The 13618-nt window shown below is 39.5% G+C and overlaps 1 protein-coding gene across 6 annotated transcripts in view; it reads left to right on the top strand.

The window, feature by feature from the left end:
• The window catches only part of LOC109080914 (spectrin beta chain, non-erythrocytic 4-like), a 68308-nt gene that overhangs the window by 22995 nt on the left and 31695 nt on the right, over positions 1-13618 (top strand). For all 6 annotated transcript variants that reach the window (XR_006156994.1, XR_006156995.1, XM_042743495.1 and 3 more), the window contains exons 11-17: positions 301-459; positions 538-840; positions 961-1111; positions 2692-3562; positions 4498-4635; positions 7391-8147; positions 9736-9938. Coding sequence is in view for 4 of the 6 variants with exons in the window: in XM_042743495.1 (XP_042599429.1) it covers positions 301-459; positions 538-840; positions 961-1111; positions 2692-3562; positions 4498-4635; positions 7391-8147; positions 9736-9938 (2582 nt within the window). In the remaining 2 variants the exon portion in view is untranslated. The remainder of the gene's footprint in view (positions 1-300; positions 460-537; positions 841-960; positions 1112-2691; positions 3563-4497; positions 4636-7390; positions 8148-9735; positions 9939-13618) is intronic.

Raw genomic sequence — 13618 nt, forward strand, 5'->3', positions numbered from 1 at the left:
TAATAATATTTCACAATTTTAGTGTTTCACTGTGTTTTTGGTTGGTGAGAAAAAAAGGCTTATTTCAAAAATATTTAAAAAAAATTCTAAATGTTGTCAAAATTTTCGTTTAAGTACCAATACTGATTGTGTCTAATTTTAATTGAACTGAATTTAATTGTAATATTATTATTATTGAAAGTAATATTTACCTACTATTTTCACATTTTATTTTATTTATATATTATCAAATAAATTAATCATAATTATTGTATGATTATTGTATGAACAATCCTCATATTTTTTTTTTTCTCATGAAAGGCGTGGGAGAGACTAGAGAAGGCGGAGCACGAGAGGGGCGTGGCTCTTAGAAAAGAGCTGATTCGTCAGGAAAAGCTAGAACTTCTAGCTCAACGATTCGATCATAAGACCACCATGAGGCAGGCTTGGCTGAATGAAAACCAGCGTCTCGTCTCACAGGTGAGCAGAACAGAAAAATAAAACTCTAAAAAATAAACTGTATAAAATAAAACAGGTGACATTTTGCCTTTTCCTTAGGATAACTTTGGCTATGACCTGCCAGCGGTAGAAGCTGCCATGAAGAAACACGAGGCGATCGAAGCAGACATCCTGTCGTACGAGGAGCGCATCAGTGTCGTGGTGGAGCTGGCCAATGAGATGGAGTCAGAAGGGTACTTTGACATCCGACGTATCTTGGCACGCAAAGAAAACATCCTCGGCCAGTGGAGCCTTCTGAAGGAGCTGGTGGTGGGGCGTAAAGCCCGTCTAGAGAAGAACCTGGCCCTGCAGAAGACCTTCCAAGATATGGTCTACATGATCGACTGGATGGAGGAGATGCAGGTGGGGTGACTGTACCAATTTGATTTGTGATTACAAAAACATACATTGTGTATTACCAATGTTTTCATTGAGTAGTCAAGTTGACACAATCTTGACCAGAGTGCCATATTCTTGCCCCAGGTTAAGTTGCTTTCTAAGGACTACGGCAAACATCTACTTGAAGTGGAGGACATGCTCCAGAAACAGAGTTTACAGGAGGCTGACATCTCTATACAGGCGGACAGAGTTCAAACCCTCAACACTGCAGCTCTCAAATTCACCACTATTGAAGGTGAGTGCACCTTAAAACAGTAACATGATTGAGAGACAACATCTGGGTCGAGATGGGATATAAAGGTTTACTGGATGCGTTTCTTTCACTGAGATGTCCAGAGACCTCTGCAGGGTAGAGTGTGTAAAATAATATTACATGAGGAACTTGCATAATGCGCCACAAGAGGGCTGGAGTTGCTTTGCTCTCTATTCAGCACACACTACTACTCCTTGTTGGTTCAGGGCTCAATAATGAGTATTTTCAGCTTTAAACTAAATGTTATAGGATGCTACAAGCACCCAACTGGAATGTGTTTTGGCAGTGTGTGTACACAACCACCCTATAATGATAAAAAAAATCCACCCAATGTTTTTTTTTTAATCTAGTTAAATCATTTCCCCTTTCTCAAATCAAGCAGATCTCAGATGCCTGTCTGTGTGATGTCACAAAAATAGGCCCCTCCCACGATAGTTTGATTGACAGTGGCGTTTCAGCATAGACTGGACTGGTGTCTTACCTTAGACCCGCCCTGAGTGAGCTGTCAGTCCATTATTGTTTCATCGCCGGAGCAGATGTAGACAAGAATGACTCCTAAGAGATTGAGGTGTTCTGTTGTTGGATGTAATAATGAATATAGCAGTCGTCATTTACTCCCGACATCTGAGCAGCTGAAGAGACAGAGGATTACGTTTGTTTTTAAGGGGAATGCGGCCCTGATCTACATAAATGTGTCTATGTTCGTGTGAATCATTCATGATCCAGCTTCACCAACAGAAGAAGTGAGTGTAAGGTTCTTTAATGATTCTTTGCAAATCGCCTTTCCTAATAATGTGCTCATTAGCAAGTTTCACGATGAATGCTGCTAAAGTAAACAGTCCCTCAGAGAGTGGCTGGAAGAGAGGGGTGGGGTCAGCAGAGCTCATTAACATTTAAAGGAAAATGTTAAAAAACTGCATTCTCTGAAAAGAGCTGTTTTTGACAGGGTAAAAAAGGTGTTGTTTTACACTATCATTGAGAAATTTTTACCAAACTATGTTACAGACTTTTCATTAAGACCCTAAAGAATCATATCAACTTGTGGAAAATGGGCATCCGATGACCCCTTTAAGATTTTCTTTCTTTTTATCAAAAATACAGAAATAGTATTACAATTTAAAATATCTGTTTTCTATCTTCATGTATTTTAAAATGTCATTTATTCCTGTGATGCATTACTCCAGTCTTCAGTGTCACATGATCCTTCACAAATCATTCTAATATGTTAATGTTGTGCTCAATAAACATTTCTTATTATTACCAATGTTGAAAAGAGTTGTTCTACTTCATATTCTTGTGGAAATGGTGATTTCATTTTTTTTTTTGAGGAATAGAAAGTTATATATATTACTTAAAGAAAATTTGCAACAAGCTGGAAATTAAACAGCTATAGTGTATCTCGATGAAAGATGCAGAACATACCGATTAATTTGCAGTTTTCAAGACTTTCGTAAGTAATTTTTGCTAATCTGAAAAAACCTCGTCTTTGTTAGCCAGCTAAATAACATTAGTTTGGTGACAAATCAGTGAAGCTTTTCTTCTTGTCTCTGTTTCTCACTCAGGTTACCAGCCGTGTGACCCTCAGGTCATTTGTAACCGTGTCAGCCACGTCAACACCTGCCTGGAAGAATTAAAGCAGCTGGCTGCAAAACGGCGCTTGGAGCTGGAGGATTCGCGTGAGCTGTGGGCCTTCTTTCAGGAGGTAGAGGAATCAGAGAATTGGATCCGAGAGAAGACGTCCATCTTGGCCACGCAGAGCTGCGGGAAAGACCTGAGCAGCGTCCTGCGACTGCTGCAGAAGCACAAAACCGTGGCTGGAGAGCTGTTGGCACGGCGTGCGTTACTTCAGCAGACCATGAAGAAGGGCAAGCAGATCCTCACCCAGAAGAGCTTCGGTACGGCTGGAATACAAGAGCGACTGATGGAGGTCAAGGCCGAGTGGAAGAGACTGGAGGACCAGGCCGCACAGAGGCTGTGTAACCTACAGGAGGCACTGGACTTTTTTCAGTTCAGCACAGAGACGGACGATCTTCTAGCTTGGCTACAGGACTCTTACAGGCTCGTTTCTAGCGAGGACTTCGGACATGATGAGTATTCAACGCAGTCTCTTCTTAAAAAGCACAGAGGTGTACGAGAGAGTATTGATAAACACCGTGTACAAGTGGTGGGCCTTCGGAAACACATGGTTGCGTTGCCAATGCATTATCGGGAGCTGGATGAGGTGCGAGCGCGCATGGCTGAGACGGAGCAGTTCTACACAGAGGTGGCAGAAGTTGCTGTGCTGCGGCAGCAGTGGCTTCATGACGCACTGGCTGTGTATCGCATGTTTAGTGAGGTGAACGCCTGTGAGGTGTGGATCGATGAGAAGGAGCAGTGGCTGAACAGGATGGAGGTTCCTGAAAGACTAGAGGACGTGGAGGTGATCGCACACAGGTAGGAGCGTTCGCCAGGTGTTGCTTGTCTACTTTGACCCCAGAAAATATTTAGAAATGTCATTGCATTGAAAAATCTCATTTTTGAAAAAAATATGAGACATTTTTGCAACTGAGGCTCATTAGAAAAATGCACCTGTGATGTCATTTCTGCAAGTGCTTTGTATTTTTTAATTTCTGACCAGAACCATAAAATCGGAGCATATCACACCAGTCCTCAGGTCCTTACACTGGCTTCCAGTTACATTTAGGATTGATTTTAAAGTACTTTTACTCATTTATAAATCACTCTAGGACCTACAGTAAATACATTGCAGATATGCTCACTGAATATAAACCTAACAGAGCTCTCAGATCATTAGGATCGAGTCAGTTAGAAATACCAAGGGTTCACTCAAAACAAGGGGAGTCCACTTTCAGCTATTATGCCGCCCGCAGTAAGAACCAGCTTCCAGAAGAGACCAGATGTGCTAAAACATTAGCCACATTTAAATCTAGACTCAAAACTCATCTGTTTAGCTTGAGCTGGTAATGTGATGCAAACCTCAAAATGTATTAGTTTACAAATCATGCACTATGATAAAAGTGTTCTGAGATCATTACATAGTATTGTTCTAGGAGCCGTGTGAAAATAAGTCTTTATTAAATGATAATCTGCTGCTGTAATCATAATTTGTATGAAAAGGAATAAAAGTTGTTGATGTTTTACTGCCACTAGTGTTTATTTAATCTGGAACCTTCATTGAATTGTATTGTATGTATAGGTACATTTTTGGAGTTTTACAAAAATGTAGATAAAAGCATGTTTTTCCAGTGAGCCCACGTTGCATTTTTGCAATTACCCACAGATAAAGTTGATTTTATGGACACAAAAGCCTAACTGTGATTTACCATTGAATATCTTCTTATCTGAGAAGTAAGTTTTCTGCATTTTAGGTTTGAAAGTTTGGACCAGGAGATGAACAGCCTGATGGGAAGGATACTAGATGTTAATCAGATCGTCCAGCAGCTCTTAGACAGCGGTCACCCCAGTTCCACCGAAGTCAGGGGCTGTCAAGATCACTTGAACAGCAGGTAACTCCACATCATATGTACAGTTTGTGTGACGTATAACATTATCCTGCATATTAAATGGAAAATACCAAAGAGGGCAACAGGAAGTTAAAAATTATTTTCATTTTCTCCTTAGAGATTTTTAATGATTGCACAAAAACTTTTCAAGATAGACCCTACCATGAGCTCTTAGTTCTTAACTGATGATATGCTTCTGTTGAAACCATTGGTTAGCGCAATTTTAACTTAATCAACAAAACAGTCCTATTGTGTTAAATGAGAAGAGTATCAAATAGACAAAAAGTAGCTTTAGAAATAAATATTTTATGTGATTATTATGCATAAACCTTTAGGCTACAGCAGCCATATATTTTTTTTTTTTTTTCAGAAGCTGCATCTGAATTGGTATTAAGAGTCCGTTTGTTGCAGCTCAGAGGTGGCATGAATGTATTTACCCTGCAATTACTATTGCATCATGTTCATCACCAATCAACTACAGGTGCATCTAAAAAAATGAGAATATCGTGAAAAAGTTATATTTTTTTTTGTTTATTTTTTAAAGTGGTGATTTTTTTTTTTTTTATTGTTTATTTACATGTAATGTAGAGCCCTTGGTCTGGAACCCCCGACCAAGTATTGAGTGCATAAATGAACATACTTTAAAGAACTTGAACTTTTCTTTTTTTTTTTTTTTTTTGATCTTAGGAAATATTCAAATATTTTAAGATACTGGATTTTTGACTTTCATGAGCTGCAAGCTGATCATCAAAATGAAAACAAAAAAAAACTTTTTAAATGTTTTGCTCTACATCCAATGAATCTAGAGTTTAAGGAAGCTTCTCGATATATAAAGTTAAATAAAAATAAAGGTAGATAAAATAAAAAGCATGCTTAAAAAAATTCATATCTGTAATTAAGGCTGTGGAAATATGGGTGGGCACTGTTGGGTTCAAACCTAAAAAGCTTTATTTGTTTATTTATTTATTTATTTATGCAAATTAATAATAAAAAAATGTTCTGTTCAAATAACTCTGGCCAATTAATCTTTTTGTCTTTTTCTCATATATTGCTAATTTTGTTGCATGTTTTTCCATTCTCTTATCCCATGCTAGTCTTTCATTACCCTGATATGTAATTGTTTTCAGTTGATTTTATTGGTTTTCATTTTTTTAAATAGTTTCATTCAGAAGACCCTGCTCATTCCTGATGCTGCTGTTGTTTGTCACTTTTAACACATGGGCGTCTTTAGAAAATGGGCTGCTGCTTTCACAAGCTTTCACTGAAACTGGCAAGCTGTGACGTATGTGTGAAAAACTCCAGTGATCCGTTTTAGACTGACTTTGGCATAAATAGCCTCTCTCAGTGTGCTGCCATCTGCTGTGGCTGCCACATACAGTGCACGCCTGACCCGGCTCAAAAGCACTACGAGCCGAACCCAAACACATTCACAGCTATTGTTCGCCAATATTTAATGCCACAGTGCATTTAAAAGAATGTTTCATTAAAGTGTGCCCTGTAGTAACTCTGTGTTTGATTACTGATATTGTGTCTCAGGCCTTGAGCTGTGGCCCACCGGTGTGTCCTCCTCGGACTGTTTTTTGTGTGGGTGGGTCCTTGATGTGTGTGTGTGTGTGTGTGTGTGTGTGTGTGTGTGCGTCCATGAATTGAGAATGATTCAGACTGAGTCATGTTTTCTGGAACAGAGTCATTTTTATTATGCATCATCCAAGCCTTACTCGAGATCGTAACAGAACATGTAACAGAAGATGTACAATGGGATGTAGTACAAAATTTCCAATGAAAAGCTTTTTTTTTTACATTTAATTTATTAAAACATTTATTAATTAACATTTTCTGTTGAAATATGAATTTGTTAGTTTATACAATTAATTCTCCTTCTAGGTCAGTGGCTCTTAAAGCTTATGGAATTTTGAAAAGTAATTATTTTAATTTTGACTATAATTATTTTAGTTATTTTTTATTTTTTAATTTATAGAAAGTATTAGTGCCTATCGATTAAAAAAAATAGCAAAACTAGTATTAGTGAGCCTTCAAATATTGTTGAGGACAATGAATAGCCTTGAAGTCAATAAGGCTGAAAACCACTGTTCTAGAGAGTATTTTATAGGTTAAAAATGCATATACATCCCTGCAAACCAGTGTTGTTTTATTAGCATTGAGATATTATTATAGCTGTACATTTAAAATATTTTTTTTATTTCTGAATTTTCCACTTTCATTTTAATTCTAGTCAACATTTTGTTTATTTATTAGTGTAAATTTTTTTTGTTTTATTTTTTTTTTTTTTTTTTTTTTATTTTAGTACATGAAGATTAGGTATGTTCCTTATTTTATTAAATAAATGGATGGATGGATTGATTGATTGTAGTTTTAGCTTTAGTGGAGTATAATGACCCTGCTGTGAACAAGAGGAGTCATCAATATTTTGCACCTTTTAAGAAAAACTGTAAATTGTAAAAAGCACTTATCTATAATAAAAGTTAATGTTGTTAACTTTTAGCACTTGCATATTGATGACTTTAAAACTAACAGACATCAGTGTTTAAAGAGTCATTTTTATTACACATCTGCAATGCAAGACCTTTTAGCACTTGCATATTGATGACTTTCTTAGTAACAAACACAAAAAAGGAGCGAGATTTAAAACAGAATGAACTCACTTTAACAGAGATACGAGTGTTTGAAGAGTCTTCAAATCCAAAAATGCCTGAAATCAAGAAACTCAACTAAATTGCTTTCTTTTTGTGCATCACAGGTGGAACCGCATCGTGGAGCTGGTCGAGCAGAAGAAAGATCACCTGGACTCGATCCTGCTCATCCAGAACTACTTACTGGAATGCACGGAGATCAAGTCCCAGATTCAGGACAAGCGGAAAGCCATAGACGCCACGCAGTATGTGGGCAGTGACCTGGGCAGCGTTCTGGCTCTGCAGCGCCGTCTCTCCACCATGGAGGGAGCTCTGACAGTTCTCGAGCCCAAGCTCCTTCACCTTCAGGAGGAAGCGGAGGAGCTCGCCACATCCCATCCAGACAAGGCCATAGACATCCTGGTTCCCTTCGAGGGCATCAGTGTGGAGTGGGAAGAGCTAAAGCGTACATTGCAAGGCTGTGAAGACTCTTTAACGGTCGCTGGCCGCTTGCAACAGTTCATCCAAGACTTGGATTCCTTCCTCACCTGGTTGGTGCAAACCCAGACAGCTGCTGCTTCGGATGAGCTTCCCAATGCTTTAGAGGACGCAGAACGGCTGATAAACCAACACGCCGCGCTCAAGGAGGAGATCGGAAGGTACGAAGAGGACTACGAGCGTCTCCAGGCTGTGAATGAGCTCTTGGAGACGGATGAAGCGCCGTTGCCTCATGGAGCTCTGCAGCAGTGGCTGCACAAGCTGGACGTGGGCTGGAACAAACTGCTGGAGATGTGGGAGAGCAGGAGGGAGGTGCTGGTGCAAGCTCACATCTTCCATCTCTTCCTGAGGGACGTCAAGCAGGCCGAGGCTTTCCTCAATAACCAGGTAAAGCCCATGATACCTCTTTATGAAAGATATTTCTGAAGGCTAAATTGTTATGGCTCTGTCATAGATGAGGAATCTTAAAGGAGATCTCATTTATGACAGTGACACTACCAGTCAAAAGTTTAGAAATAATTACGATTTTTTGTAAGTGTCTTTTTTTGCTCACCGAGGCTGCATTTATTTGATAAAAAAAAACTTTAAAGCAGTTATATTCAGTTACACTGTGAAATATCATCACAATTTAAAATAACTTTTCTATTTGAAAATATTTTAAAGAGTAATTTTTCCTGCATTTTCAGCATCATTACTCCAGTCTTCAGTGTCACATGATCCTTCAGAAATCATACTAATATGCTGATTTGCTGCTCAAGAAACATTTCTTATTATTATTCTAAATGTTAAAAAAAAATGTTTTTTCTTTTAAATTATATTACATTTCATAATATGGCTGTATTTTTGATCAGATGAATGCCATACTGGTGATACTTTAAAAAACATTTAAACCTATTTCAAACTTTTTATATGAAAAATTTGCTAGAAAAGTGGACAGGGCAGAGAAGAGGTTAAATATAGTCAAATACAGCTATGTTTATATAAATGTACTTACATTAAATAACCAGTTTTGTTTCAAATGTTTCTTATAAAAATTTTCTTTTTAATTTTAATAGAATTAATATGTTAATTGTTGAGATCTCTTCTAAAGCTAGGGTTTAGACATGGCAGGTTTCAATACTGCCATGTGTTTAGCCCAAACCAATTCACCCTCAGAAATGAGGCAAATCTTAGTAAAAAGGTAAATGCAATTGAGAAAAGTCTCCATTTGCTCTCCTTTAGATCTCATCGCCGTCTAGAAAAAAACAATTGAGATATTTAAGACGCTTTATGACTGTTCTGTTCTAGTTAGCAGACCATTAGGACACAAGAACACATCTGACTGATGTTTTTCAGGTCACATCTGTAAATGTCAGGAGCATCAGGGCAGTTTAAGGTCATTGCTCAGTTCATATTCAGAGACATTTGCTGCTTTTATGTTGGGTCATCACTTTATAGGAATATCATAAATGCGGTTTAAATGCCGGAGGACATGCATTTCCTCAACCCCGTGTCTTTTGTGGTTTGCTAAAAGCCCAGAGTCGTTTTCTGTTGCCTGTGGGTACAGAGTCATCGAGCGTGAACTGGTTTGCAGTAACACACATGGCAGTGCCATTCATTAGCTACTTTACCTTAAGAATGTTTGAGCTATTGGCAACATTGTAAGGACAACTAAACATATTTAACAATTATGGTTTTAAGACTTATCAATATTGTTTTTTTGTTAATATCTGTTTGCAAGAAAAATGAATTTAAGTAGACCGTTTGTATTTGTGCCTTCAATCTGTAGAACTGACCGAGTTAGAAAACATTTGTGGAATCGTCACAGAAGAATATGTGAGCATTGATATTGTTTCAAAGTGTTTATTATTGCAGTACCACCAATGGCTTGCCGTTTGCCCTGATTATGGATTTGCTTTTAGTGTAATTGATCTGGACTCATTTGAGATGTGTTCTGTATGCAGTATTTCACCCTGTCTTTCTCTCCTCTCCTCAGGAGTCAGCGCTGGCCCATGTAGAGCTCCCCACCACAGTGGAGACGGTGGAGGCAGCCATCAAAAAGCACAAGGACTTTACCACCACCATGGAGCTCAACCTGCACCGCATTAAAGCTGTCATAGAGGCGGGAGAGAGCCTCATCAGTCAGAACAACATCTATTCAGAACGCATCAGAGAGAGAGTGGATCTGCTCGCTAACAGGTCAAAACCACAACACTTATAAGAACATTTTTGCCGTTCTTGTGGAAGCCCATTTCTGCCACTGAATAAAAAAATTAAAAAGGCAGTAGTGACTTTTTATCTCACAACTCTAAAATTTTTATGTTAAACAAATTGCTAGAAAAGTGATAGGTCAGAAGAGAAGTTCAGGTTAAATACAGTTATATTTCTGTCTTAAATATTTTTCATAAAATTAAAAATTACATTTTAAATTGAATAAAATGAATTGGGTAATGATGAAAGTTTAAGTTTTAAATGTAAGGACATTGAAATATCTTACACCCGGAAAAAAAATGGTGCTAAATAGCACTAAAAGTGGTTCTTTGGCTTGTAGTCATAGGGGAACCACTTTAAGCACTACATGGTATCTTTATCTTTAAAGATAGTGCTATATAGCACCTTAACCATCCTAAAGAAACTGCTGAAGAACCATTACAGGTTCTTCATAGATGCTATATAGCACTATCTTTAAAGATATAGGTACCATGTAGTGCTTAAAGTGGTTCCCCTATGACTACAAACCAAAGAACCACTTTTAGTGCTATTAAGCACCATTTTTTTCACCACTTAGTGGAGCTATATAGCACCTCAAATATCTTTACAAATACAAATAGTAATTTTTTGTGTGTGTGTACTTTTAACTGCAGACGTGGATATCTTAGCCAATCAGAGCACAGTTTGTGAAACGGCATTGCTTCCCTGGTGCCACGATCATGACATAAAAATGTTATTTCTACTTTTTATCTCAGAATTCTAAAACTCAGAATTGTGAGATATCAACTCGCAATTCTGAGATGTTTTCTTGCAGTTCTGATGACTTCGTTTTCTCAGAATTGTGAAGTGTAAGCTTGCAATTGGACTATATCTCGCATCTCACAATTCTGAGAGAAGCAGTAATTGCAAAATATAAATTTGCAATTCTAAGAAAGAAAGTTGCAAGTCTGCGAAATAATTCACAATTGTTAGAGATAAACTCACAATTCTGAGAAAAAAAGCCTGAATTGTGAGTTTATATCATGCAATTCTGACTTTTTTTCTCAGACTTGCAACTTTATTTCTCATAATTGCGAGAAAAAAGTCAATTGTGAGATAAAAACTTGCAATTATCATTTTTACATTATTTTATTCAGTGGCAGAAACAGGCTTCCATAGGTTGATCCTTAGGAAATAATCCTTAGGAGTAATTAGTGCCAAAAACTTCCAGAATTGTTATCAATTAATTTATGAATATGATAAGAATTCAGTTATGGCTTTACATAAGAAATCATATTTTTTCATGTCTGATCAAGTCCAGGAATATCTAATATTCAGATTAGTGGTAAAAAAAATATGCATATGTATTATTATTCAAATGTAGATTCTGAAACTGTAAGAAAAGAAAGTTTAAATTTAAACTTTTTTTTATAAGCAACTGAAAAAAAAGCACAAATGTCAGGGCATGTCAAAACATCTCCAGGCCCCCAAAACATCCTTGGACCCCAGAGGGTTAACCTTGATTCCTAAATTATGTTTGCAGCCTTGTAAAGTAACAATACTTGTTAAAAGCGCTACATTAACCACTTCACAGCAAGTTTAAGTTGTAAGCTACTTATAATTCTAAACGATGACTGAGGAAATTTATTATAATTTTATATAATAAATGTAAGTATGCTGAAGTGTGCTTTGTTTTGCACAAGAGGTTGCAGCCTGAAAATCCAAAAATGACTATTAAAGAAATATACACCACGAAAACATCTCAAGGTTACGCATGTAACCATGGATCCTCGAGGGAACGAGATGCTGCGTAGAAGGCTTTGGGTACGCCCTCAGCATGAGCAACTCTGAATATCGTATGCAATCTGTCCAATGGAAGGGCGTGACGTCACGGGCAGGGTGACGTAAGCGACCAGGAAGCTATAAAAGCACGTGCCGCGCATCAGCTTCGAGGAGAGAAGCAAGCACTGGCAGGTGTGCTGGGAGTATGGTTACATGCATAACCTTGAGACGTTCCTCTTCAGGAACTCGAGCTGCATCGAATGCTATGGGGAATGAGGTGCCCACTCCGCCAGACTTCCAAATCCCAGCCTAGTATGTATCCGAAGAGCACAGCTAAGGTAAGAGAACGGAAGAGTCCGGAGTGGCTTGTATATCAAGGTCATAGAATCTCACAAAGGTGGAGGGCGTGGACCACCCAGCAGTGTTGCAGATGTCCTGCATGGATACACCTGCTAAGAAGGCCTTAGAGGCCGCCATTCCCCGTGTGGAGTGAGCCTTGACTCCCATCAGCAAGAGGAGGTCAGAGGACTCATAGGTCAGGTTGATAGCCTCGACTATCCAACGACAAAGGGTCTGCTTAGTTGCAGAAAGACCCCTCTTTGGGTTTGGGTGGCATTAGAATAGTTGTTGTTGGTCTGTTTTTCTACAGGGGGGATCTGTGTATGTAGGTTTTGATTGGTTGAAATGGACACATAGACTATCCAAATAACCCGCTCGAGGGTATAGAAATACTTTGGCACAAAGTCAAGATGAGTAGGGGCCACTGAGAGGGCCTGAAGATCTCCAACTCTCTTTAGAGAAGTAATAGCCAACAGGAAGGCAGTCTTTATAGTCAGATACCGATCTGATATCTCCTCAATTGGCTCGAATGGAGCTTTACAGAGAGACACCACAACCAAGTCCCAGGGGGGAACACGGGACCGTACTGGATGCCTCAGCCTCAGTGCACCGTGGAGGAAAGGTTTCACTAGGGGGTGTCTACCCACTGACTGGCCACAGAGGGGGACATGGTAGGCCACAATGGCCGTCACATAAACTTTTAATGTGGAGTGGGTCAACCCTACAGAGAACCTGGCTTGTAGAAACTCCAGAACTGTACCAACTGGGCAGTTAGCTGGGTCAAGCTGGCGCTCTCTGCACCATGATGTGAAGAGCTTCCATCTCATGGCGTACAGTTACCTCGTTGAGGGAGCTCTGGATTGGAGGATGGTCTCAACAACCTCGGTTGAGAGACCGGATGCTATGAGATGTGCCCCCTCAGGGGCCACACCCACAGTTTCCACAACTCTGGGCGGGGGTGAATTATCGTACCCTGCGCCTGTGAGAGTAGATCTCTCCTGACTGGAATCTGCCATGGAGAGCCATCGAGGAGCGAGATCAGATCTGAGAACCATACTCAGCCCAGCCAGAACGGGGCTACTAATAACAGCCAAACCCCGTCATGATGTACTCTCGCCAGAACTCCCAGGAGCAGAGTGATCGGGGGGAAAGCATACAGACGAAGCCTAACCCCGTCATGATGTACTCTCGCCAGAACTCCCAGGAGCAGAGTGATCGGGGGGAAAGCATACAGACGAAGCAATGTCTCTTGAGTCCCAAAGAGGTCCATCTGAGCCTGGCCAAATATTCTCCATATCTGCTTCATCGCCTCGGGGTGAAGCATCCATTCCACAGGCCTCGGCCCCTGCCTCAACAGGATGTCTGCTCCTACATTGAGATGTCCAGGAATATATACTGCTCTGAGTGAGAGGAGTTTGTCCTGGGACCCCACAAGGATCTGGTGCACCAGCTTGTACAATGGACGCGAACGCAGACCTCCCTGGTGGTTGATGTAAGAGACCACTGATGTGTTGTCGGTGCGCACCAAAACATGGTGACCTCTCAGGTCTGGGAGGAATTGTTTCAAT

This window comes from Cyprinus carpio, chromosome B18 (genome assembly GCF_018340385.1).
Source record: "Cyprinus carpio isolate SPL01 chromosome B18, ASM1834038v1, whole genome shotgun sequence".
Taxonomy (NCBI): Eukaryota; Metazoa; Chordata; class Actinopteri; order Cypriniformes; family Cyprinidae; genus Cyprinus; species Cyprinus carpio.